Source organism: Dermacentor albipictus, chromosome 5 (assembly GCF_038994185.2).
Source record: "Dermacentor albipictus isolate Rhodes 1998 colony chromosome 5, USDA_Dalb.pri_finalv2, whole genome shotgun sequence".
NCBI lineage: Eukaryota > Metazoa > Arthropoda > Arachnida > Ixodida > Ixodidae > Dermacentor > Dermacentor albipictus.
Genome location: NC_091825.1, coordinates 118,306,895 through 118,333,879, shown reverse-complemented (window position 1 = coordinate 118,333,879; position 26,985 = coordinate 118,306,895). Strand labels below are relative to the sequence as shown.

General features: G+C 42.9%; 1 protein-coding gene across 1 annotated transcript; it reads left to right on the top strand.

The window, feature by feature from the left end:
• Positions 1–108: 108 nt before the first annotated feature.
• On the top strand, positions 109–26,965 carry LOC135916234 (uncharacterized). The gene is made up of 15 exons (XM_065449544.1): positions 109–571; positions 1,011–1,119; positions 2,812–2,888; positions 3,291–3,425; positions 4,286–4,354; positions 6,032–6,237; positions 8,877–8,943; positions 10,288–10,365; positions 10,947–11,157; positions 11,338–14,202; positions 14,879–14,904; positions 18,362–18,443; positions 18,854–18,948; positions 20,469–20,523; positions 21,390–26,965. The coding sequence occupies exons 1-15, from the start codon at positions 404–406 to the stop codon at positions 21,569–21,571; spliced, it is 4,425 nt and encodes a 1,474-aa protein (XP_065305616.1). The 5' UTR covers positions 109–403; the 3' UTR covers positions 21,572–26,965.
• The last annotated feature ends 20 nt before the right edge of the window (positions 26,966–26,985 follow it).

Here is a 26,985-nt window from a genome sequence, read left to right as displayed (position 1 = left end):
TAGTTTTGTGAGAAAGCAATACATTTCAGCGAGACTGACCCAACGTCAGGGCGTCACGCTGTGCACGGAATGAAAGAACCGGATGTCGGACACGTTTGAATGCAGCGGCATCGGCATTGTCAAGCGGCTTTCTGCTAAAAAAAAATGTAAAAAGTTTGCGTGCTTTCGCTAGTTGTTTTGCGGCCGAGAATATTTTCACTCCTACGGCTTCCTAATGCGTTGAAGGACGTTGTGTACTACGCTTGTTTAGAGTTCATCGAGACGTATGTAGAAGCCGCTGACCTATTTTTTGTCTCGTGTATGAGTGCGTTGTGCGTCAGTGAGGCTGCTCTCAGCCTGCTGTGCTCGCATGGCTTTGTCCACGGGCGTCTGTATTTATTTGTAACATTTTGCTCATTCATCGATGCTTTGTACGCGTAATTCGGCCCCACTCGAGCCCGCTCACATGTTTTCGTGTCAGCCAAACTGCGTCATGCCTCTTAAAGTCGTCCTAAAGAATTTCCTCAACCACTTTGAAACTTTGGAGGCGCGCAAGAAACTAGGGGACGACCTTTTCGAAGCCGAGTTTCAGGTACGTACGCTGTTTTCTTTCGCTTCCTGTGCTGTGTCAAGGCTTTCCGTGGAATAAGTTGCACGAATAATTTGTACGGATTATACTAGATTGAATTGTGGGCCCGGAAATAAGGTCGTTGACTGTTTGCTACTAAAATAGCGCCTTGCCCCAATTTTTTTCTGTTTCATTCGGGATACGGCGCGACGCCGCCGTCTGGGTTGCAGTTTCTTCCTCCTTTTTGAATGCATGTAAAACGGAGTTTATGCTCGTAACTTTTGCCCTGCCCGGCACACGTAAAGCGATCGGCACACCGCTTTACGTGTGCCGATCGCTTTCAGTTTATAGCTAACGTGATGTTGTGTATCCTACGTCGTAAAGTGAACCGCAGCTGCTATTGTGCGCTGTTATAGAGAAGACAACGTCACAAAAATCAAGCCTTTGTTTTGTTACATTTCAGAGTTTGAAGGAACTTACAGAACGCCTCAAGCATGATCCTGAATATGCTTGCAACGAAGGGCAGAAGGAAGTCAACCGAAAGAAGAACAGATACAAAGATATTCTACCGTGTAAGCATGTCGCTCTTCGCTTGACATGTATATTCTCTCTAGCACGTTATGACATCGAGCTCTACTTGAATAGTAGGCGAGAAACTCGACACCGCATTGCAAAGGTTTGGTTTTATGTTTCGAAGCTAGCAGACACAATAATTTTACTTGAAGTTGATGCGTTAAGACAGCTCAAATGACGGGATGGCAGAAGAAAAGGTTGGACAGCACAGCGTGCCAAATTGCCTTGCCTGTTTTGACCTTCTGCTTCTGCCATTCGTGCTGAAATTGAGCTATACCAATGTGACGCACTTTTGTTTTGGTGTATAAGATTCTAGCCCATGTGTATATTCCAAAGTTTAATCGCGCTCTTCCTCACTTTAGATATTCAGTAATTTGGCACTGCCCATTGTGAGTTGTAGTTGTAAAGTGCTTGTTTCTTTATTGCTTTTGTACAGTGGATGATTTTTCATTTAAGATATGAAACTTGCGCATTTAACAGCAAATTCGTTTTTTCAGTGGCAGTCCTTAAGACATTAAATGGGGCTGATGGTGTGCTTGTAGCCTATTGTAGCTAGAAGAATTGAAAAATGGTTGCGATACTTGTGCGTGCTCACTTACATCACATTTTCCTGTTTTTCACCTTTAGTAATGTTATATCCTGTCGCATGGAAGTGACGGCAAGCATGCAGAGTGTGTCAATAAACTGTAAACAATTTATCGGGCGAATTTGTACCCTCTAAACTAAAGCTCAGTGGCGACTTCTTCGATATTTACAAAATGCATGGCAAAACCTAAACAGGACAGAAAAAGTGCAGTTAGCAAAAACCGAGGGATGGTCGTTTGCTGCATGTGGCTGCTTTTATACATGTGTTATCAAACCTTCCACAATGCACTCACAATGACCAGATGAATTCCAGAAAATGCCACAAACGTATATGAGCATGCCTACAAACTACACCTGGCTTGTTTTTCTGGAGAGGATGACTGTGTTCAAGAACTAGATGCGATATATTGCATTTGCATGCAACAGCAGATATGTGATAGTAAGGCTGCACAGCAAGAGCATATAATTAGGAGTGCGAATGAAACTTTCAGAGGTTTTGTGTATTGGAATCAACTTGATGTTCTTCAGCTACTGCCTTGTGTATTCTCAATGCACCAATACATTGTCTACAGGGAAACATAGAAGGTACGGCTGCTGTTTAGATAAATGAAATTATTTGTTTGTTTTCCTTAGTATTTAAAGCAACACATTCATTTTAAAAATTGCTTGGACATTAATTTATAACTTTTCTCTCATCATTTTTGTTTGCGTGAAACTTGGGTAACTTTCACTACATTTTTGAAACGGGCAGTGCCAGAAAGTTGTACGTCATTAAAACATGCTAATGATCATGCTATCTTAAATATGTTCAATTCTTAGGTGCAGTTACTTATGTAACATTTACCATAACACACCGTTGGAAGATATGGGCTTGTTCGTTAATCGTATCAAAGGCAAGTTGTAGCACGAAAACCATTTCCATTTCAATGACCATTCTCTATTGCCGTTTGCGCTGCAGTTTTCTGTGGAAATGGAAGAATGGGAATGTTGTGCTATATGTTTATGTTCTTTGTGTGCCTTAGTGGCTCCTTGCTATATAACTCGCTATCTGAAGCCACATTGGAGGTAATTAGCAAGTATTGGTGCTCATTATGCTTTTATTACAGATGACCTGTCGAGGGTTATTCTATCCGAGTATCCTGGAGTGCCCGGTTCCGACTACATTAATGCCAACCTAATTAAGGTATGTGAATCATAAAAAAAAGGTGAAGTCTGATTAGGGGAGCACCTTTGTTAAGGTGAACAATTGAAACAGCATAATGCAGGCCAGATAAGGAAAACTTAATAGGATATTTGCCACGCTGCTTACGGCAGCTTTTAGCCCAGGAAAATGTTTCTAGTGTATACTAGAAGAATAAATAAAGTTGAAGTAATCTTTTTCTTCTTGTTTGGTTCCACATGACAATATTTGCCACTGCTTTAAGTAAATTACTTTGTTTTTTGTCTGGGCCTCTGTGTCCATGTAATCCATTCTCTGGCCTGTGTTGCGTTTGATTCGTTCTGCACAAAAGTTCAGAATTTACTTTTTGTTTTTCCAACAAAGCAGCATTGTCTGGAAGTTGAGTTCCTTTTACTATCAAAACAGGGTGCGAGCGGTTCCAGAGCCTACATAGCATCCCAAGGGCCACTGCCGACGACGGTCATGGACTTCTGGAGGATGATCTGGGAGTGTGAGGTGCAAGTCATCATCATGGCTTGTAATGAAAAGGAATCTGGAAAGGTATATGCACTGTTTTTCTTTCTTCTTCAACATTTACAAAAGGCATGGCGAAACCTAAACAAGACAGAATACACACTAAGATGGAAACTTATCGCCAGAGGTCGAACGAGAGATATCTCTAGAGGCACAGTTTCGAGAGACCCTGACAAGAAGAATTTAAAAAGAATGATGGGGTTTTACGTGCCATAGCCATGATCTGATTACGAGGCATGTCGTAATGAAGGGCTCCAGATGAATTATGACCAGCTGGGTATATTTAACATGCACTCAATGCATCGTACACGAGCATTTTTGCATTTTGCCCCCATTGAAGTATGAGCCTTGTAGGCAGGATTTGATACCACAACCTCGTGCTTAGCACCGCAATGCCATAGCTGCTAAGCCACCACGGCAGGCGACCCTGACAAAGACGGCCCCTTGTCTAAATGTTGGGTGCGTGAGGCAAGCCCTGTTGAACTACTGTCGAGCATGGCAAAACTTATACGTACTCACAATCCAGTACTAACAAACGAAGTGCTGATATTGTACTGGTGGATGCTGTTCCGAATGAATTGGTCATTAAAAAATTTTCATGGTTTTCTAAAAAACAATTTTAAAAAGTTGGCACTGAAAGGTTCATCTGTGTGATATCAAAATTAGCTCCCATTTATTTATTTGTTCTTATTCTTGCTTCCCATGTTGCCTTACCTCATCCTTGTACTTTCCCTATGTTGCAATGCCCTTTCGAGGGCCTTTAGGTGTATTGTGTAAAAATAATAATAATAATGAATAAAAACTTTGACCGACTAGAAAAAAAGACCTTTTCTTCAGTCAGACTATAATGTCTAACCAGCTTTTCACGCTCCTTTTTCTTTTTTCAGTATAAATGTGAACGATACTGGCCCAATGAAGGAGAGAAGAAACAGTATGGCAATATCACGGTTGAGTTGGTGAGTAATCAAATTAATGAAATCCTATTGTTGCACTGCAACTTACTGTATTTGTGTAAGACCCGTACTTATTCTTCTGAAATCTAGCCACGGTGCGAGCCTTAGATGAGTCTGGTTTATGTCTCTCTGTTGACATAGCATACTACGCCGTGACTGCTATGCAGAGTATGCAAGCATTAATGACCCACTGAGTTTTCTTTCATTTATCATTCTTCGTATCTCTTGCTTCATCTTTTGTGCTGCAATGTGTTGTTGCGAGTTTCTTTTGGTGAAACAGTTCTATTTTTTTTCTTTGCTAACTTCTTCAGCTTGAAATTCAGAGATATGGGTCTTGCATTAGGATGGGCCTGGGCCTTGCACGAGTAAATATGGCATGCCCTCAGCAGTTTACATCAGGGGTGTTAAAGAATCATGGTTGACTTCGATTGGAAAAGCTACGCTTGCACTGTGAACAGAAATAAAGCTATTGATTCATTTTATTCAGTGATGGTGATAGTTGTCAGTGCGATGTGCCTTTCACAGCAGGAAACATCTTTAAAACATTTTCGCCTTATGCCCAGGGAGGCTCACTTAATTAAGTTGCAGCAGAATTTTTTTATGTGGTATTACCCTCTTATTTGTCGATCAACTATTAACTGCAGTTTGACTCTCTCTAGGGATTTCATTTTATTATTCTACCTGAAATAACACCTCTGAAAGAAATTTGAATTTCTTTGAAAACGTGGCTCTTTTCACTGAGGGCTTAAGCTGGTTTAAAATTTATGCTGCAGCAGCTAAGCTTGACTTCATGTTTTCGATGGCGTTCTTTGAGTGCTCATTATGTGATTACAAAGTGTCTTGCAAGTACAAAAATAAGCATCTGAGTATATGCGCAAAGTCTACCAAGCCTGTGTGCTATACATTAGTGTAAAGTCTTTCAAACTTATTGGTCCTTGCTTATTTCCTGACAATGGTGGATCACTGACAGTTGTTGTTTCCTTTCACAAAGGTTCAGCTTGAAACCCGAAACAACCACTGCTTCCCCCTCAGGCCAAATTTCACAGAGGCGTCACTACACATCATGTTCAGTTTCCAATAGACAGTACACTCTCACTGATATATTCATAGAAAAAGAAAAGAAACAGAGAGAGAACACTCATTTTGGAAAATGCGTCTCTTGCTTGATTGCACTGTTGCTACGCCAGAAGGATCCTTTTCATTCTTCACCAAAGTGCACCTTCCGCAGCGGCTCAGTAGGTAAGGCATTCTTCTGCCGAGTGCAAGGTCATAGGTTCGACTCCTGGCAGCCACGGTCACACTCTGGTGGAAGTGGACTGCAACAGCATTTGTGCACCGTGCTTTGGGTGCACGTCAAAGAGCTCTGCACGGTCAAAATAAATCCAGATCCCCCCTCATAGTGTCATCTCTCACAGTCCGTCTGCTGTTCTCGGATTTTAAACTCAATCAATCAGACAATCAATTGGTGAGCCTTGCAATCAGCCCTCAGTCAACCAACCTTATAATCACTCTCATTCATTCTGATGATCAAACAACCTCTCACTCACTCTCAATCAATCAATCAGTCGGTTGATCAATCAGCCAAGTACTCGCTCAGCCTTGATCAGCCAGTCTTTGAATCACCGACTCTCAGTGGGTCAGCGCCCGAGTTCAGCATGCGCGCCCTTGCTCGCGACACAGGTCAAATGGAAACAGGTCTGCCCAGACTTCTTGCTCCGCACGCTGCGTGCTCGCTGCGGCACTGAAGAGCGCACCCTCTGCCAGTTCCATTACTGGTCGTGGCCTGACCATGGCGTTCCGACCTCTGTGGGCCCCATTGTGGACCTGGTTCGGCTGGTGCGAGACTGCCAGGCCTCGGAAGCCTTACCTGTGCTCGTTCATTGCAGGTGTGTGGATAAACTTGAGACGGTGGCTGCGTAGTGCAAGCACATCTTTCACCATGCTCACAATGTGTGTGTGTGTGTTTTTGTGGCGTATCATACCCATGCCAGTTGTCCTTGTCGTGTTATATTTTGCTGTGCACAGACTTGAGGTAGCTTTGAATCTGTTTTATTTTTCTCTGGGCAACTTTCTTTCCCCTGGGCAACTTTTTTTCCCCGTGGCATGGATGTGTATTTATATAAAAGCATCGAGGCCATCATCAAGTACAAATTGCAGCAGTGTTATAGTGAATATATCATCCATGAGCCAATGCGTATACAGTCAAACCACGTTTTAACGAAACAAGATATTTAAACCGCGATATAACGAACTTCAATATAACGAAATTCTCGTTATAACGAAGTATGTCCATAGAATAGCAGGTATTTAGAACATATAACGAAGTGCGTTTGTATGCAATTTCAGTATAAAAAAAATTTCACTGCCACCGCAACGGAATGCCGAGGCAACAAATGGAAACTTCCGTGGACGCAGGTGGTCAAATGATTGAATTACAAGTGGCTGCTTGCAAACGCACCTCTCAAATCGCGCGTGGCACGACAGGTGCGACCGCCGAAGTGGAGCCACATGTTCCGTATAAAGTCCAAGTGCGATAAGATCCTATCGCGCCCCGCGCACTGTGTTCTTTAGTGCGAGCGAAAATGTGCGAGGGTGAGACAAGAAAAATGGTGGCTTCACGAGTGCAACCTTCCCGCGCAAGCAAAGGGAAAGAGGGAGCTCATGTAATGTGATCCAGCCCGCGTTGGGGGCGGGGGCGGAGAGGGGTAAGGTGGCGCATGTCTCGGTTGTGGCTGTAGGCGCGGCTGATTGCATAAGCAGCCGCACATCCTGCTTTAGAGGTAATCTGGCGCATGTGAAAACAGTGGGCGTGGTGGCACGGCGTGGCATCATGTAAGCTGTCTTCTTGCGCGTTTAGTATTGTGGATTGCGTAATCTCGAGTTTCAGTGTCCCGTTGGAGTGAGAGGCAGACAGAGCATTTGCTTCTTGCCGCCAGCGCTTTTCATGATAACGTCATCCAATGTGGGCGACGCTATCAGCCGCGGGGAAGGAGTGCATGCGAAAGCGTGGCTAGCTTCGCTTATTTCGCGCCGCCGATGTGAAGACATCGTCGACGTGGCATGAAACCATATGATTCGTCGCTGACTCCTGAATTCATCAAAATGAATTTTCTCATTCAAATTTGCTTTTTTCGATTGTCCAATAATTCAGATAATTCTGCAATCCCTTTTATGCAAGAAAACTCGATCGGTGACTGTACTTGTCGGCATGAAAAGTTTAATGTCAATACGACGAAATTTCGATATAACAAAGCAAGTTGCCGTATTTACCAACTTCGTTACATCGAGGTTTAACTGTGTAACGAAATAATGGATATAACAGAGTAAGTGAAATTCCCCTTGAAACCCCCACTGAGATCCATAGTGCAGTATGGGCAGTAATGAACGTAACGAAGTAATTATTGCTGCCCCTTCAACGTCATTATAACTGTTTTACTGCATAACTGTTCCATCCATTTGTAGCTTGGCATCTCCAAGAGTTCTCTCTAGAGCATCCCTAATTTTGGCCTGAGCAATAACAGGTGGTGAATTTCCACTGTAGACTCTGGAGCGGCAGACTTTAGAGAGCTCAGGGGGTCTTCAAGTGTTGAACCTCGGACCCAGGCGACAAAAAGTGCAAGGGCTGCCCCTCTGTGTGGTGCATAATCATTGCAACAACACTGCTAAGATGCAACACACAGGAACACTGACGTGTAAACATGAAAAGAAAATGGACCTTGCTGGTGTCCAGAAGACTCCCTCCACCTGAGAAAAGCTACGGGGAAGCTTTGAGTCAGATGCCAAGGCCAGGCACATCTTGTAGGTGGCCTTGGTATTTCACTGGTAGTTTCACATTTTGTGCCTGGTCTTGGTATTGCACTGGTATTTATATCTTTTGTGGAGCATGCTGTAGGAAGCTTCTGGCGGTTAATTTCAGTGTGAACAATATGCTAAACAAATCTCCAGAAGAAAAAAAAAAAAAGATAGACCATTGAACCTATTGCTTGACACACTAAGCGTGTAACTGTGGTTGTAACCACAGTTGCTGAGAACTATGGCTAGTGATTGTCTTTGTCTTTGTGTCAGCACTGACTTGGCAAAATTCAGTGACATCGGCATATTGAGAGCACGGTATGAACTGCAAGGCAATCTCTATGTATACTAATCAGGACCTGTATTCTGGTTTCAGTCCCATTTTATTATCGTGATGGTTTGGTGCTGTGATGCAATGGGTAGTTACTAGTGACATACCTGGTACTGTAACCAGTAGGGCCTGTGCAAGAAATGAGTGATTTTCAGTAACCCCGGTACCAGAGGAAGTGGGCTTCGATAAATGTAGTATAATTCTAATGTCTGTGCCTGAAGTCAGTGTGTTTGTTTCAAACAAACACCATGCCGAACAATAAACGATATGGGCACCATTGGTCTCGCCATAAAACTGTCCTGGACCCACTTTGATGTGTGCTTGGCGGTTGGTAATGACCCACCGAAGTTGCTAATGCATTTTAATGTATCGCTAAACCTTTTCTTGACATCTTGTTCCCAGTGCTGGATGTGGAAGAACAGGAACTATTTGTGCCATTGACTACGTCTGGGGTCTAATGAGAGTTGGGGTGAGTGCTTGTCAAAAATTATTTTTCTGGCATCTGCCAACACCTTGCCTGGTGTTTTTAGCACCACAGAACCGATTGCTTTTTTGTTCCACACTGTGGTGCTAAGTTGTGTATTGAAGAACGCCTTGGCACCATTCTGTTTGCAACATCCCCTTGAAGCACTGTGTCCGCAATGGGATATGACAAGGTAGCGGCTCAGAACTGTAAATCTGGTGAAATTAATGCTTCAGAATGTGTGCTGCATGCGTCTCACAACACTACTGTTAGATGTGTGCTGAAAAAAAACGTCTAACACATGCACATAGTGTGTGATTGCCGGTGGAGTCTGTGTGCGATATTATGGAGAGTTCTATATCAAGTCGGAGCATAGCTCGTGACGTTGCGATTCGTTTCTGCATGTCGTCTTATCTGTTTTCAACGTTAGCTGAGAGGTTGATGCACCACTACAGCTGTAGAGTTTCTGGGCCATGTCATCCTGCTGCTAATCACAAGTCCACACGATTGATTCCCGATAGCGCAGCTGCATTCTGGTGTCGGCAGGATGCAAAAATGTGCATTAAAGGGGCACCAAAGAGGAACGCTCAGTCAGTTTATATTGAAGTAGTAGTTTGTCAAAACTATTTTTATTAATTTCACTGTAGAAGATTTATTACTGGATAAGAAAAATTAAGCTTCCATTTTCTGAATTTCATTCCAAAACCCCTAATGCCAGTATGTTGGTGTGATGTCATGTACTTCATCGTATTATTTCGTAATAAGGCCATTGCGTCCCAGTAAAAGTTCTTAAAACTTCCTAAATTCAGTCTTTGGCTTCTTTAAGAATGCACTGTAGTCCACTTTTACTGATAAAGTATTTACTAGGCCCGAGCAGATGGCTGTCAATATGCATCACGGCGAGCTGATGCGGGAACTTCAAAATGGTGTCGCCACCTGCCTCTCCTTCTTGCGTCTTTTACAGCTTACAAAGCCTCCTCATTATGGCCAGAATGGCTTTTTTTTCTTTTTTGGTATTGTAGAAAGGTGCTAATACAGCTCCAATTATTTTTCTCTTTATTGTAAACCACAGGTTGCCACAATTAATCCAAAGCCCTCCTCTATAATGCTTCTTACAGCCTGCTGTGCAGTTTGGGTTGTTCAATTAGATTAATCAAAGCCAGCTTAACTATTTCATCTGAGTCGTGTGCACAGCAAGCATGCATGCATGGCTGCCACATATCTCATTAACACATGTAATTTCATGCTAAATTAATAAAGTGAAAGAACACTTTTTTTTACCTGTTGTAGCATAGAATGAGTTTGTGTTTGAAGCTTGTTGACCAATATTGTGACCCCTTGATTTTTCAGAAATTGAGCGATTCCTTCAGCTTGTACCAGATAATCCGAGAGATGCGAATGCAGAGGATTGCCATGGTACAGACCAAGGTGTGTGGAAGCTACACCTTATTCTTTTGTTTTCAATTTTTTAATGCCCATGACTGCTGTGTAAAATGTACAGACAAAATGTTTCGTCAAGTTTATTTTGATTGCTGCTCGTGTACTTAACGTGTAACAGCCGCTTCTGACCAGAGCAAGTGAATGATATTGTCTCACCTATGTGAATATGTAATGTCTCATACTAATATTTCTATAATAAGCCGCACACGAGCAAAATTTAAAGCAGAGCTCTAATACTAGATGTAACCAAGTGCAGATCTTTTGTGTGCGTGTGTGTACTAGTCGCTATGGAGCATGAGAAATATTGACATACATGGCAGTGGCTATATGATGAGTGCCATGAAACTTGTGAACAGCACTCTGTGTTTTTTAGTGTAAACTGTTTGTTCAAGTGTATATGGCACGAAAGTACAAACGAACAACTAATCACTTAAACCTGGTGCTTTAATTTCAGTTGAATTCTCATAAGTAAAATGCACCTTGCAGTTCAAGCTGGAGAGCTCATGCACACTGATGCTACAGGCACAAGCAAGAGCTTACAGTCCATCACTCCCTTCTTTGTGTTCTAGGAGCAGTATGTGCTGGTTCATCGCGTGGTGGCCGCCCTCTTCGAGCAGCAGCTGAGGATAATAGATAGCCACACTTATGAAAACCTTGACGAGGATGGTGAACCACTTCTGGGGTCCGGCGAAAACATTCAAAGCAATGACAAAATCTACGAAAACCTCGATGACCTTGGTCTGGAAAACAGGAGCGAAGAAAAGCAAAACGCCGAAAATGGCAAGTTCTTTCACCTCTTAGGTGGGACGGCTGCAGTGAATTGGTATGGCTTGGCTTGACAGTGAATTTACAAATCCATATCAACATTAGCGCAAATTCTTTCTGTGTACCCATGAATGCTTAGTGCGATTTGATTAGTCATACGAGCTTCTCTGATTGCATTGTTTGTTGCCTTTACAGATGAGAAGTGTGATAAAGAAAAAGAAGTGACTGCTGGCAGCGAAGAGTCAAAGGCTGCACCATCTCAAGAAACCGTGCCCGTGTTGGCTGGCACCGAGGATGCTTCCCAGAGGCAGGCTCGAGCCAACCGTTCCATGTCGTGGAGTCCCGAGCCCAACTCCATTGCTACGTCATCTTCCGCGCTGTCATCCTCTGATGCAAGGGGAGGTTCTCGTAGTTCAGTTATTACTGACGACGAAGATAGCCAGTCCTGCAAGGACGACCCTGTGCAAACGAAAAAGAGCCTCAGCAAGAAAAAAACGGCTGATGAGCAAGGAAAGGCCTCAACTCTTAGCCGTGTTCGAAGCCTCTCGGCAACTAACATATGCCTGGAGGGATCGCCTGGCAAGGCAGAAGCAGCAGACAGCTCGGGAAAGATTGTTGGAAAGGCAACCGTCATCCGCCGTCCCAGCATAGCAAGGCTTAAAGCTCTCTTTGAGAAGTCTGACTCTGACGACATCAGCGGAGGAGAGGCAAGCAGAAGGAGGCCTGTGTTTAGAAGCTACAGCCAGAGAGTCGCACCACGACGGCCGTCAGTAGCACAAGTACCAGACGGCGTAGAAACACCGTCTGCATCAAAGTTCAAGCCGCTGCTGTCAAAGCGTAAAAGCCTCGGTCCTTCAGCTCGAAAGGCAAAGGAGTTTCGAGACCAAGAGAAGAGCCAGAAGCAACTGGGAGCAAGTTTAGGCACAGCTTCAAAGAAAGAGAACCAGACCAGCAAAGCTGAGCAGTCTGTGCCTGCAACCGTGACAACAACAAAGGTCTTGACTACACCCATGCAGATGGTGAGCTCCTCGAGCGAAGCAGCCGCAATGCCGCAGAACCTTGCAACAAGCTGGTATGGGGACAGCAGCGAAGTGTGGGAGAAGAACGTTCTGTACAAGTCCTTCAGCAGCTCCAACCTCGCCAGTCTCAACTCGCACAACAACAACAACGCACCAGGCTCGAAACCACTCTCTGAAACATCAAGGAACTCATTCTCCAGCAGCATTTCATCCAAACTGGGTCAGAAATGTGATTTGCCGCCGCAGCTACCGACAAAGAAGCGAACAGTGCAGACCCTGTATGCGCCTATTCCGTTTTACGCTGTCAACGCAGCGAGGAAGTCTCAGACGCTCCCTGCCTTGGCAAGCGGCGCTGATGGCGTGCAGCCCCAAAAGGTCGAATCTCGAGGAAGCAGCATTTACGATTTCCTCCCACGGAAGGATGACAATGCACCTCCCAGGCTTCCGCCAAAGACAAAACTGACAAAGCCACAACTGCATGTCGTCCCAATATCGGCTCTGAACAACACTTACGTAAATGTTTCAGACATGGTTTTGGCAAGAAATGAACTTATGTCTCGCTTGTCTGACGGCCGTTACATGAACGTAAGCCTCGAAGCAAAGGAGAACATGAATCGGATTGAAAACGTAATAAGGCAACATCCTCGAGGAGCCATTATTGATCTCACGTCGCGGAAGTCGTTCAACGATCGCATTGCTTCCGGTTCCATTTCTAAGTATGAGCAGGTATGGGATGGAAAGACGTTTGTGAAGAGAGACCTGAACAGCAACGAAGTGGAGGCCGGAAAGGGCACGGTTGCTGGCCGCCCTGTCAAGAGTGAAGAAGACTCTCGTCTCGTTGCACGAAGAGATGGTTGTGAAAGCGGCGCAGCTATGGACGACTCTGTCTCTGCCAACAAGGAGAAGTCAGCTACTCTTCCGTCCGCTTTCCGAACGCATGCCAACCAGAAAGAGTTGCCACGGCAGAATGTGGGGCAAGACCCGTTAGTTGTGTCTTCATCAGACATGGACACTTCAGACATCTACACAACGCATGACGAACGATCAGGCACGGAGTATGACACCCTCTTCGCAGAATCTAGCGATGCTACAGAGACTGATGCGCCGTGTGAGAAAGATGCAAGGTGGAAAGGCTTTTTAGCTCTCCAGCCTGGACGTGCGCAGTCGGTGCCTTTGCACATGGCAAAGAACATGTCAGGTTCACATGGCAATCAGCAGCACATAGTTAGGATACCTGATACGGAAGTAAAGCGCCCGCTGCCACCCTACGAGACCATCTACCCGGTGCAACCTGGCTTTATTGGCAGCGGCGGCAGAGCCCACTACTTCACCAGCAACCCCCCTCCAAAGCCACCACGCACTTACGGCTACTGGGGCACCAAGTATGAAACCGGGCGTTCTGGCAATGCAACCGTCGGTTCCCCGAAAAAAACGTCTGAGAGCATTTACCAAGTACCACCTCAACCCAGAACAACGCCGCACATGATATCTAGGCCACTACATCGGCTGCCACCTTCCTGTGACCCGATGGCCCACTCAACGTCATCAGTGCCAAATTTTGGTTCGGTTCCCTTTGCTCCCGTGTACCATCCACGCCAAGGCGTGTCTGCCATTAGAAGCCCAGATTACGAAAATGTGTATGCCTGCCGCTCTGCCTTGGCAGATGCACAAGCTGCGACGAGACAGCAAGGGACACGTATTGTAAAGCACCACTCCGAGTACCGTCCCCAGATCAGGGTTCCCCAGCAGGAGTCCACCGAAGTTTCGAAAACGGGCAATTCCATGCCTGCTGCCAAGCTTCCCCTACAGCACTCATTCTCAGATGCCAGCATCTACGAAGCGGTTCGAGGTTCGCTGTCCCATCAGCAGCAGGAGCAGCAGAGACTGGCTGAAATTCAAGCACAGTACGCAGTTGTAGTTAAACCGAAAAAATCGGGACTGCAAAAGAGCAAAACTGTGGTCTCGGAAAGTGCACTCCTTGGACCGTCGGGACCGTCCGCACCCCCGCGATGCCGGCGTCAGCCGCAGCCAGATTCTACTGGTGAGTTCAGGTGTCCAGCAATTTGAAACGGGGGAAAGCCTGAAATTGTCAGAGAAGTTTTAATCACCTGGAGAAAGTGCGGAGTTATTGGGGAAGCTGTCAAAAAACGAGAGAGAGGGAGAGAGAGAGGGAGGAGTAGGAGAAACTGTATTGGTTAATCAAAGGAAGGGAAGAGGGGAATAAGGAAAAGGGTAGGGTGGGTCCCCACCTGGAAAAAGAAAAACACCACATTGGGAAAAACAATCAGTTGAAAAGCACACGTAATGGTGTGCGTCAGTCAGTATATCAGCTGTTAGACAGCATCTGTCGTCTAAAATATTACACTTCTGTTACAAATATGGAGTGCTGAGTAGGAAAACGCTCATTGCATAGCCTTCTCCTTGCTCCCATTACTATAATCCATAAATGTGGTTGATTGTGCACCTTGACAAAGAGCACCTCTTTGTGTATGCCACGATTTCATTAACGGAAGTTTTGCTCAAACAGTAAATAATAGTTGGAGGAAACCTAGAGAGATTGGCAAATTTGGAATAAGTGATTTGCTGGGCAAACTATAACAAGGCTTTGGCATTGGCATATACTCATAAGCTCTAACATGGATCAATGCAGTGATTTTAAGTACACAATGTATTTAGCTATGCAATATGTGAACCTACATTTTTCTTTTTCGTTTCAGATTCCTCAGATGGTGCCGGCTGCAAGGTAAGCTTGCAACAAGTGAACTTTCTTTGAGATTGTAACAGAACTGTGATAGCTAGACACCATTGTAGGCAAATGCCTATTTATTTCATGCGTCTGGTCCGCACCCTTTTGTTGTAGGAGTATGAAATGTGGGTCAAAAAGTCATTTAGCACTCATTCTATATGCCTATAAATGCCTATTTTGTTTTTTTTGTGTCTGTAAATGCTTATTCCACTCTTTTGTGCCTACATTTGCCTATTTTTGCTCTTAGATCCTCAATATGCCTTTATGGGGAGCGCATTATTTCAAAAGCACATTCTTTTTTTCCATGAGACCTAGCAGTGTTGGCAGATGCTGTTGCGTACCTGGCAATGTGATCCAGCAAATAAGAGCTTGCGTTGTAACGTTTACTGATCTTTTGAGGGTCTCTCACCATCTGCCCGACAACAGTCAGCAATGGCAAAGAAAAAAAAAAGATCACAAAAGATATGTTCCTTCGCCAGTGGACGCTACTTTGCATGTTACACTGACGGCAAAGATTTAGAGAGAAAAACGCACAGCCTGCTGAGAAATGTGTACTGTTGTCTATGCGTAGCTTGGAGAGAGTGGCAACTGTAGATTACACTGTGCGTATTTTGAGCGGATGCTTGCAAAGTTCTCTGCGAGCATTACGGACTGTATAGTCACACAACACCATTTTTTCGTGGCTCTTCTCTTTCGTGGTTCTGCAGAGAAGACCAGCCTATAGTGGTTCACTTAAAGCAGTAAGCTCTGCTGTTCGCCCCACTCTGCTTGTTTCAGTAAGTTTGTGGAAGGGGATACGCGCTGCTGTACAACAACGTGCGATAATAAATTCTTTTTTTTTTTTGAAAACTGCGAGAAATAAAGTCACAGCTACATTGAAAAATGCACTTTCTGAAGAGTTTTGTTCACGAAACTTGACAAAGCTGCCGCACTATAACACAAGTTTAATGCATCCCATGTATATTGCAGCACCTGTCGAAAAGGTTCGTGCGAAATTTCAGTAGTGTATAAAGAAGGACGAGAGCATGATGCCCTAAAAAATATTGAAGTAGGAAAAACACTCTATTCACCTCTATCGAAATTGCGTCCTTGTTTTCATCCTGTAAAAGCTTATTGTGAGTGAGAAGAGGCACATTGTTGAGCTTCAAAACCTATTAATAGATGATAAAAATTTCTTACTGTGATAGGTTCCTAATAGATTTCTAAACGTACAGTGTTTGATACTTCTTTTCTTACTAGAACATTTGTTGACTTTAATTCATGGAGCACAAGGTTTAGCTTCTGTGATTAACCATTTAGCTGCTTTCCTGGCATATTTTGTGTTTTTCGTGCTTGCATCACTTGATTCATCATTGTAAGCAGGAAAGTTGGGCAATCAAATGGCTACACTATCTGCTCATTGAGCCTGAACAAATGTAATAAACATGCGGGTTGACAAAAATGCGACTTCTCAAGTGCTTGGCAAACACTTGGGAATCGATGGTTTGCACAATTAAGTTGATGTGTCATAAGTGGACGCTACTTCAGGTTTTTTACCATAAAGATTGTCAATAACCATTCAATACAGAAAACAAGTTGCAGTTTGTGAACAATTTACAGTGCCTATTTCACTCCCTATGGTTCCTCAAATGAGACGTTAGGTGCCTCTTGCAGGTTCCTAAATCCTGCATTTTTAGTGCCTATAAAACTGGCCTCTAGTAATGACTCCCAACTCATTTATGATTCCCAACTAATTTATGATTCCCAGCTCACTTATGATTGTCATATTAACACAAATGTTTAAAAATTTTTAATTTCCATACAGTTTAGGCTTAGGCTGGAACAACTTCAATGTAGCTACAAATACATTCACTGAGTAGTATCTTAAGGCCCAATTTTTTGGACCCATTTATTATACAGGCATACACAAGTGTGGCAGCAACATCAACTGATAGACCAATGTAAAACCGAAGCCAAATCTGCAGTTGTTACGTGAATTTTGCCTCATTAAACTTCATAAACAGTTCTGTTTGTATGTAAAAGGGAAAAATTGGCATACCCCCATATTGTAGCACAAAGCTGCAAAAGAAACCTGTATGGATTTCTCAGGATTTTTCCCTTTCATGTACTTCCCTCCACCTTGCAGGCTTCCGCAGAACTGATTTGCCATATTATGCTTGTCTGCGTCACAAATAATTGTTGCTGTGACTATATAGGTTGTCCCGCATAACTTGAGCCAAACCTTAAAAACATGCAAATGCCACGTAGCTGGACAGAGCCAAGCTAACGTTGTTTGCCGTTGCTTGGAGATACTCAGATTATGTTTTGCATTCCACCTAATTACACGATTAGTCTTAATTAATCAACTTCTTAAATATTATTGTTAGATCGAAGGCGTCAATCAGAATATTGTAGACCAACATGAAAAACTGCCGCTACAACGTTCTGTTGCCTAATGTGTGCTACATAAAAGTGTTTTTCGAAGCACGAGAGGCTCTCGAATACATACAAAGTGCCTCGAGTGGCCAGTCGCACGGCAATTTTTCCTGTATTCATGGGCTTATTTGATGCTTGGGAGAACACTTTCATGTAGCACATATTGAGCAACAGAAAGCTGTATCCGGAGTTTTTCATGTTGCACCATTTTCTCACTGACACTTTTCATCTAACTATAATATTTGAGAAGTTGATTAATTAAGAATAAATATATAATTAGCTGGAATTCAAAATAATAATAATAACCTGAGTATCTCCAAGCGATGGCAAACAACATTATCTCGGTTCTGTCCATCTACTTGGCATTTGCATACTTTTAAAATTTGGCTCAAGTTACGTGGGACATCAGGCACAGTACAGGGCGTCCTGTTTACAGCATCCCTACAGAACATAGTCTGCGAATCTGTAATGAACAGCAAGCATATTAAATAGTGAAATAATTTTTATTATTTTTTATCGCATTTTATATTCTTTGCATTACGTAATAGTGTTTTTTAAACTCTAAGACTGGCAGGTCCGCATGTATAAATGGTTCTCCAGCTAAAAGGCACCAAAGACCTCCACGCCTAGCATAAGACATTCAAATCGATCGCTATTTTTGCAGAAATGTTTATGCCTTTCTGAATGAGATGTAAGCATCATGTGAACCTATCTGTGAAAGCTAAAATGACATGGAATGTAGTGTATTTACTTGATTGCCATGCTCCATGATTCATTGGACTTGTGCTGGACTGTGTGCATGAAAAGAGAATTGAATCTCGGTTCTCAGAGAGAGAGAAAGGCACAGAAATTAACCAAAATGAAAAAATTCATTTTGCTGCCCTATGCTGGGGTAAGAGGAAAGTAGAAAAGCATGGTTCTGAGATCAAAATATGTCATGGCAGAACAGGAATTTGAGTTACTTTTGAAGATTGGTTTACTTGGTTTGATTGGTATTGGTTTAGTTGGTTTACTTGGTGTCGCCTTTGGCTTTTTCCAGCTGGAGAAACAAAGTGTTCCTGATGATGTCGCACAGGTCCATGTGAAACCGAGCAAGAAAGGAGCAAGTTCTGGAAGCAAAAGTAAGCATGCATCGTTTTCAGTGCTCATTAAAACCAAAGAATGGGCTGTCCACTGAAACTGTCTTTCGGAAGACCCTGCTTTGTGCATTTTTCTGTCGCAAGGCGTTACACCTGGGCTGCTTAATTACCATTTAAGTAAGCTGAAGTCAATTCAAATGGGCCTGCAGCATACTGCCTACGACAATGGATTGTTTTCTGCCACACCTCTTCATCAGTGAGACAAGTGCTTTCTCTAATTAAGCTTTCAATGCTAATCCGTGTTTAACTCAGCAACTATTACTATAATCTCAAATGCCACTTATGAGATCTTGTACAGTGTTATTTGACGTGTACTGCGCGATTTTTGATTGGGTTCTTATCATCAAGGTTTTTCGGGAGGTTCTTACACTCTCTCACGACTCATGACACAGACCAGTCCAAGGAAGGAACCTCAAGCGGCAGTGAGGGCAGCGGCTTTTCGGGCACGCTGAGCAAGGCCTTTGGGAGGCTGAACCCTTTTTACAAGGTAAGAATGGCTAGCCAGCCAGTGTTTGTCTTGTTTCCAAGCCTTGTTGTACAGCGTGGGTAACAGCTGGTGTATTAGCATTACAGAATGGGTATCAAACAAGAAAGGGGAAGCCCATTTAGGGGCTTCAGGGTACTAGGTGTCATGATGAAACTCGAAAATTTTGTGGCATTTGTTGGTGTCAGCCCATGCAAGATGGGGACAATTTGAGATCACCGGGAGAGGCTTTCGTCCTACTCTGGACATAAGATACACTGGTGATGATTCCCTCTTGAGCATAATCAAGGCAGCAAGAATTACTCGTACTGAGTGCCTTCGCTTAGCTTTGTTTATGCGGTGCAAAACTCCATGGATATGTAGAATTGATACAAAGGAATATTTATGCTTATTATTTTTGGGGGGGCCGTCCCTTCTGTGTGTTTTGCAAGCCCGTCAACAGCAACAGTGATAAAGTGTTCCAGATACCTGCTGCTTTACTTTGCTACTGAAACACGTCCCTTAGCCTGCAAATGACACTTATGAATGGCGTGTTTTTGTTGTGCTTAAGCTAGGACAGGTCAGCTTTCAGAGGGGAAGAGTTGTTACTATGTATGTGAAGGCAGTCTTGTTCAAAATTCTACATAACTGTGCCGGTTATAATTCTTTTTTCCTGTCAATTGCACATTTGCCAGTGCATTCGTTATCAAGGTTTGACAGTCGCATTTAGTCACCTGACCGCAGTTCCCTGTGTGGTCAAAATAAATCCAAGACCCTTGACTGCAGCACCCATTTTCAAGTCCTTAAAAACCCTTGAATTTTTATTTCGGCTAACCTTACTCAATTTGTGTGTGCGTGCGTGTGTGCGTGTTTGTGTGTGTTTGTGTGTGTTTGTGTGTGTGTGTGTGTGTGTTTGTGTGTGTGTGTGTGTGTCCCTCGACTACAGCACCCCTCATAGCAAGTGGTGATGCACTGTATTTGTAGTGGCTATTGAAACCTTTGAATGTAAAAGTGTCATTTTCAAGTCCTTGGAAGTACTTAAAAATCCTTGAATTTTGATTTCGACTAACCTTACTGGATTTCTTGTGTGTGTGTGTGTGTGCGTGTGTTTCTTTCTCTGTCAAGCCAATCCCATGCGGTAACATCTTTGTGGAAAGCACTGCAGCACATTCCAAAAAAGCCTGCCTTTTTCTTTTGCGCCACGAGCAAATTGAGCTGGACTGGTCTGGTGGGTCGGGGGCTTGCCAACTGGGATTTTTTTCTACGAGAGCTAGTACAAACCATGTGGTACTATGAATGAAAACCTCATGGAACCAGAATTGTTAAATGCTTCTCTTCTCCTTGCAGCTGTGGTATCTAAAACCCCAACAATTTGTCTGTAACCTTCCCCCCCCCCCACCTCACACAACTTGGTAACTGCAGAAACTTTGTCATTTCACACTTAGCTCTATACTTCAACTATAAAATAGGCATTCGGCTGGGTCCTAACTTCTTATCTATGTATTTATTTTATTACAATTATTATTTATGTCCTTTGTGTGTAGGGGAACTCTGGAACGTCAGAAGAGGCAAAGAAAAAGACTCCAGCACAGCCTGCTGGTAAGCATAATTGCGGTTTGTGTTTTTCTTTGTACCTGGTCAATGCACAGCAATTATTGGAGAAATTTTTTGGAACCAAAATTGTTTATAATATTTCCTGTTGTTGCTTAAAGTTATTTTGGGTGATGTGTCACCTGTCCTCGTTAGGCTTGTTATGTTGTATTGTCCTTCAAGAACTTAATGAATGAAGTATATGTTATCATGAGAGACTTAGACAAGAAATAAATGGAAGTAGACAACTCCTAACACAATAGCAAGTGACAAAATAGTGAACTGATAGAGAAAAAAAATGGTTATGTAAAAGATAATGTCGTGAAAGCAGCTTCATTGGAGCTGAAACTGCAGCTCTGCACTTGGCAACTTATGCCTAAAATAACTTACGCCATAAAACATGTGCATGCATAACTTAAATTTTGCATAATTAGGTATACATAACTAATCAGCTAACTCATTACTCCCTGAAGGTAGTCTGAGTAACTCAAGACTGTGACTGTTATGGCATTACTCTTAACTGCCAAAAGATGTACCTACCTCTTTATTTAAAAGTTTAGTTGAAGTTACGTGAAACACCACTATACACATAACGCCAGGTTATACATAAAATGGAACTTGTCAAGAAGTATTGAGGAGCCAATTATTGTTTTGAAGAGCAAGGGGTATTGAGCAGCCAAATTTGTGATTCTCATTTGTATTCAAGCTTGCTTTCTTTTATTTCCTGCTGATTTATTCAAGGCAGGTGATGAAATTGTTTTTCACGTATGCTCATAACCAAAAGTGCTAACAGCCAAGCTAGAGTTTGATATGTAGCAGCCCTCAAAACTTGTTCCATTGCAAGGGCCTCAGACACAATTCCTTTTTTTTGACAGCTACAGCAAGTCCCAAGAAACCTGATGTCCCTAAGAAACCAAGCAACATCGCCATGCTGCGAATGTCCAAGAAAAGGCCTGCACCGCAGCCAAAAGTTTCGAAGGCCCCAGACTTTTCCGATCGCCCTCTTTCACAAGGTCCTAATGACTCATCAGGATCCGAACACTGGACTCAGGTTTAAAAGTGGCTGTTGTGCTTGCTTTGAACAGACGTCGTCTGTTGTGCAACGAAACTCTGGTATACATGCAGCCTAGATGTTCTTGTTTATTTAAATGCACAGTTTTTCCCATACAATGTTACTCTCTTAGGGAATGTTAGCTGATGCGTCTGTGCTTTAGTGTCATCGTTTTGGCCCAATACTGGGACGTAAATGTCATCAGCCGCGCTTGTGGTGACCTCTGGTGGCACTGTATTCAAACGACTAGAATGTGCTCGAACTGTCTTTTGTGTTGTTATTCTTCTTAACAAGAAAAGGTATTGTCTTTTGTATCACTATAGAAACTGTTTCACCAGCAGACAATAGTAAAGAGCCACAAAGGCTCACACAATTTAGTTGAGTGCAGTGCCTCTAGACGTTGCCGCTAGTGGCACATTTCATTGTTCTGTTCTGGCTATTCTTTGAAAACAGTAATGCTTAAACATGCAAGTACCGGGCTAAACTCGAATTTTATTTTTACTCGACTGACTTACTATTACCTTCGATAAGCGCAATTCCAGTACTGCTGCCGCCCTCTTTAGTGCGTTGTAAGGCTAATGCGCTAGCATCGAGCGCTTTACTTTTGCAGCAATAAGCCTGATTTTGTTCAAAGGCATCGCTACTTAATACATTAGCTTTTTAAGCTAATCGACACATGTACAGCTATCGCTGGGGTAGTTAAGGAGGATGACCATCGAGACTCGTCCTTCTTGTGGTGCTGAGGGATTTTCGGTAAAACCGAAACTTGTTTTTAATAGCACAACACATCGCACTTTTTTTCTCGCAAGTGTTATTTACCCTTTTATGCTTTCAATATTTATTTTTACCTTATTTAAAACGTTTCACTTTTTACTTTTATAACTTCGGGAAGCAGTGCTCGTTCAGATCTAAGATTTGCAGAGGTGTTATTCCAGCCTGTGTTTTGCTGTCGCCAGAGCAAGCTCGTTTTGTATGGCTTGTGCGGAGCCTTGCATATTTGACATTCAGTGCGGGGCATTTTTAGATGTAGAAGACAGCAGGCCTGTGACACTTCTAACCCAAGACTGATTTATGCTTGCTCATCGTCGGCAACGGCCTTTCTCTTCTCTGACCTTTCAGCTCCCGCACTTTCCCCAATTCCACGTGGAATGTGAATCTCTGAGAGGCAGATAAGCTCTGGAAGATAGTTTATACACGAAGTGGATTGACGATGTCATCATGGTTTGAGGCCACTACAGACTCTTGTCCTTGCCTTCCCGTCTCTCTTCTTTCTCCTTCCTAGGGGACATCAGTAAAGTACTACTTCGAACAGCTCTATGTCACTTTTGCATGGGTCAACTGTCTTTGAGACTTTTCTTTTCTCCCAGGGTCTTTAAGTTTCTTTTCTGCTAAAGCCTGTCATTTGTAGGAATTGTTCCCATTCAGGATTGCAGGAAGTTTCCATTCAACATAACACTGCCCGTTTCACCACCCTATTGTGTGTGGGGTTTCAACTAGACTGGCTCCTATGGGGAACCTGCACAGAGAGCTTTCCACGGCTGGGCGCACTGCCGCAGAGCTGTAGTCTCGCAAACAAAGGCCGCAGTTTGTAGTAGGACACATCGTGTCTGCATGTACGTGCACCTTCATTTATGTTGAGGTGCAAGTGTCTAGTGTCTATCTGCCTAATCCTGCACTTCCATGCACATTAATGCAAAAGCATTGGCACCGTCGGCAGCGTGCCGACACAGCCGTGAAGGCTTGTGCCAAGTTAAGGTTGCTTAATCAGTCAGGAACCATTCTTGCTGCCTGCCCTTCCTTAGGTTTCACCGAAGTCTTGGCAAACCAAGCGTTTCTGCATGTAGTCGCTGCAGTGGCCAGGAACCAAACCTGTGTCCTTGATCAGAACACCGTCAATCGGTTTCTCTCTTCCTGTTATTCTTTGCTGCTTTGAATTCAGTGTTGTCATTCTCTGTTATAGGCTCAGTGGCGAGAATGGTTTTTAGTGTCATTAAGAAGCGCTGAGTGTTTTTATGATGATAGTTCCTAGAAAGTAAAACCTTTGCATGTTTTAGCTTTGCTTTTTACTTAACGCAAAGCAGCGAATGCGGCACTGTTTTCCCAATAATTTATGTTTTACCACCCTAAGTTATTAACTTTCATTATCTGTTTGCGTGCACTTATGTGGCAACTGCATGAAACACATTTTTGTCTGTAACTGCAACGTGCCGGTGTTCAAATTTCACGGTGCACAGTGACCACGCCTGCTTCACTGCTCATTTATGTTTCTGGTCAAAGAACAACGCTCAGTTAAGTCATGTGAAATATGTTTTCAAGACTAAGTTTGGCATTTATTTGGTGGAAGAAGGTTATTAGCTGAGAAAATGAAGGGAAATGTATCTCTGAATTTCATGGCCAAACTGCAGCACCTGTACGTTAGTATGTCTTCATGGACTTCAACGTATTTTCACACATTTCAAGACTATTTCTGCTAAAAAACCGAATGAAAACTCGCTATGTTGGGCCATTAGTTCTCTTAGAATGCAGCGTATCCCTTCTTTATTGATAAACTATTGACTAGCCGTGAGCAGGTGCTGTCCAAGTATTGCGATGTCATGAGTAGATAGCACTGCAACTTAAAGCTTTAGTTTTTGGCGTCTTTTCTGGTTTACCAAGACTGCTCATAGTAAGACTGGCATCTCTGGTATTCCAGAACATAGTTTACCGTTATTACTGGTATGTATTCTGGTATTACAGAAGCAGTATTTACTAATGCGGTCAAACCTTGTTATAACGAACTCACCTCCAACATGAGAATACCTTCATTATATTCAATATTTGTTATAAGCATGTATTCGTTACATACTGGTATAGGTAGGCAAGGAACATTTTAGATTACTTTATTATATCTTTGTTTGTTAATACAGGTTTTACTGTACAGTTTAATGTAACATTACTTTTTATGTCCTTTATTACGTAGCAACATTTAACAGAATCATACGCGCTGGAATTTTTACGTGCTTGCCTTGCACTGTTACTGAACACGGCAACAATGTACCGAAGTTACAGCGGAAATGCATCTCATATGGTTGCCAAGAATTTGCATGCGTGTTTTTAATTCAGTGTAAAGTTTTTTCTTCCCCTCATACCTCTTCTCACACTTACATCTTGACTGTTTGTCCGGAGACTGTCAGAATTTGTCATTGTGATAGGCAGTCGATGCTAGGCCTGTAATGTAATGATGGCTAGTGATATGTATATGCCTTAATCGACACAAGTCTTTCTTGTACATTTGCTCGAATGGAGAAGAAATGTTCATTTGTTATCAGTGTCTGTTACTGTCAACCGATGTTTTTGTAGTGCGGTGCTTGAACGATGACGCTTTTTAAATGTTGACATGCACCTTTTTGCAGCAAGCAGTCAAACACCACTGACATCTGCAAGCTACCTATGGCTTGTTTTGTTTGCGCGACACTTGAGTTGTTGCGTTCATGGAAGTCCCAATATCGAGCTTCACACAATACGATGATCTCCTGCCTTTGTTTTTCGGCACTGTTCGCAGCTCCAGAAAAAGTCAAGGATGGATGTTAGATAGTGCTATTTTCAGATGTACTAGAATGTATTTTTGATTCATTTTTTTTTTGCAGCAAGATGTTCTTGTTAACAATGTGTGTGTCTATGTCCTCACCACCTCTACGGTATAACTGCTAGTGGCAAAAAGAAAAAGAAAAAAGAAAACTGCGTCACGCAGAGAATTTATGTGAAAACATTACGTGTCTGTAACACAAAAGAAATTTTGAATGCTAGTCCTAAACAAAGATTGTTGGTGCTATTGGGACTCGTAAAACAGCAAACATTTTTAACTGTACTAGTGCATTCACTGGCTGCATAATACCGTAGAAACATAGCTTCGTTCTCAACACTAAGCATTGTTAAGTACCGTATTGTCACACTGTTTTGCTCAAGAGAACTAATGCTTGAACTTTGATCATCAGCTGTGTTCACGCTATGGAAAGGAGATCACATAGTTGCCTTTTTGCTTGGCCACTTACTGCCTTGTATTTTGAAACTGCTCCCCAGGTGGTCTGGTATAATGATGCTGTCTGTTCACGCTCAGTTGTTCGGAGCCACTTTTACTTAAAGATGTGCCAAATGTGCCAAAGTAGCAGTGCTTTGTGCTGTTTTGTTCACCACAACCATCGTTATCCTCTTGTATACTAATATAAAAAGTTCTGGTATAATGCAGTGTGACCTCGCTATAGCGAATTCATATGTGACATGAAAATACCTTCATTACATCCAGTATTCGTTATAAGAATACATTTCTTGCACACTGACATTGGGGAGAAAATTTAGATCTACTTTGTTATGTCGTACAATTCGTTCGATGTGCGTTTGCTATTTCGAGGTTCGGATGTACTACATGTTGCAGTTTTATTGTGGTAGATGAAGTTGGTGCTTTTTTCTGTAATTGCCCAAAAGTGTTTACTTTTTTTAGTTCTTCGTTAATATTCACGAAGTGGTTGACAAAAGTGTGAAGGCCAGTTGCGGTTACATTCTACATCATTTCCAGCTGTATTGAGGTTGTTTTGAATAGTAAGCCAGGGTGTCAGTCAAAGTTGAGAGGTGATACAAGAGCACTCATTAGCCAAGTGAAACCTGCAGAAACTCATAACGCATGGGAGTAGATTTATGTATGTAGGAAGGCTGGCAGCCACCTCGAAGTGGCACAAAGCCTCCTGGTTGGTTCATTTGGTTGAGCAACTGCTTCCTTAAAAAAGGCAAGTGGTGCTTGGTTTATGCTCTAAACCAGAACAAATGCTTCTTTGACTGTGAAGTTTTTCTTTCGAGGAAGCCGTCTGAATTTTCTTCGTAGCTTCATGCTTCTGACAGCTAATCGACAAGCTTCTCCTTCACAAGTGAAAGCCGTTTCACTAAAACAGAGCACTTTCAAAACAAGCGATGAAGTGACACAATAATCGGGTTTTGTGTTTGCAGCTCTACCTACGCACTCAACTTAAAGAAAAAAATTTGCCATGTATGTACCTGAGAGGTGCGCTGCTAGCCGCGCTGTTCGCAACAAGTAGTTTTTTCTGGAGTCTACGCTGTGAATTTGAAAGCCAGGCTCTTGTCAGTCGATCTTTAGTTGTGATCTGCCTTGCAATGTGTTTTGACTCACCTGTACAGGGCGCCTTCGTCGCCACTAGTGCAATGTGATTAATTGCCAGCCTACTGGAGGCCGTGCCTGGTGTTCAGTTTGCCTGGAACGTTGTGCCTTCAGTCAGGTCAACATTGTTTACTCTCGTCATTTCGTGTTGACGGAATTTTCATTTTGCATCGTTGCATTTTTTTTTCTTGGCTATGAAATCGTGAACCTGTATGTACATACTCAGATAAAATGACCCCTCCTTTTGCTCTTAAGTTACTGTGTCTTCATCTAC

What these genes read in the sequence shown, in the direction of transcription:
- LOC135916234 (XM_065449544.1), top strand. Translation starts at nt 404, where the DNA reads ATGCTTTGTACGCGTAATTCGGCCCCACTCGAGCCCGCTCACATGTTT. An exon ending in CCTGTGCTCGTTCATTGCAG is followed by an intron (nt 6,238 to 8,876) that starts GTGTGTGGATAA and finishes TCTTGTTCCCAG; the next exon opens with TGCTGGATGTGGAAGAACAG. An exon ending in AGCAAGTTCTGGAAGCAAAA is followed by an intron (nt 18,444 to 18,853) that starts GTAAGCATGCAT and finishes CTCATGACACAG; the next exon opens with ACCAGTCCAAGGAAGGAACC.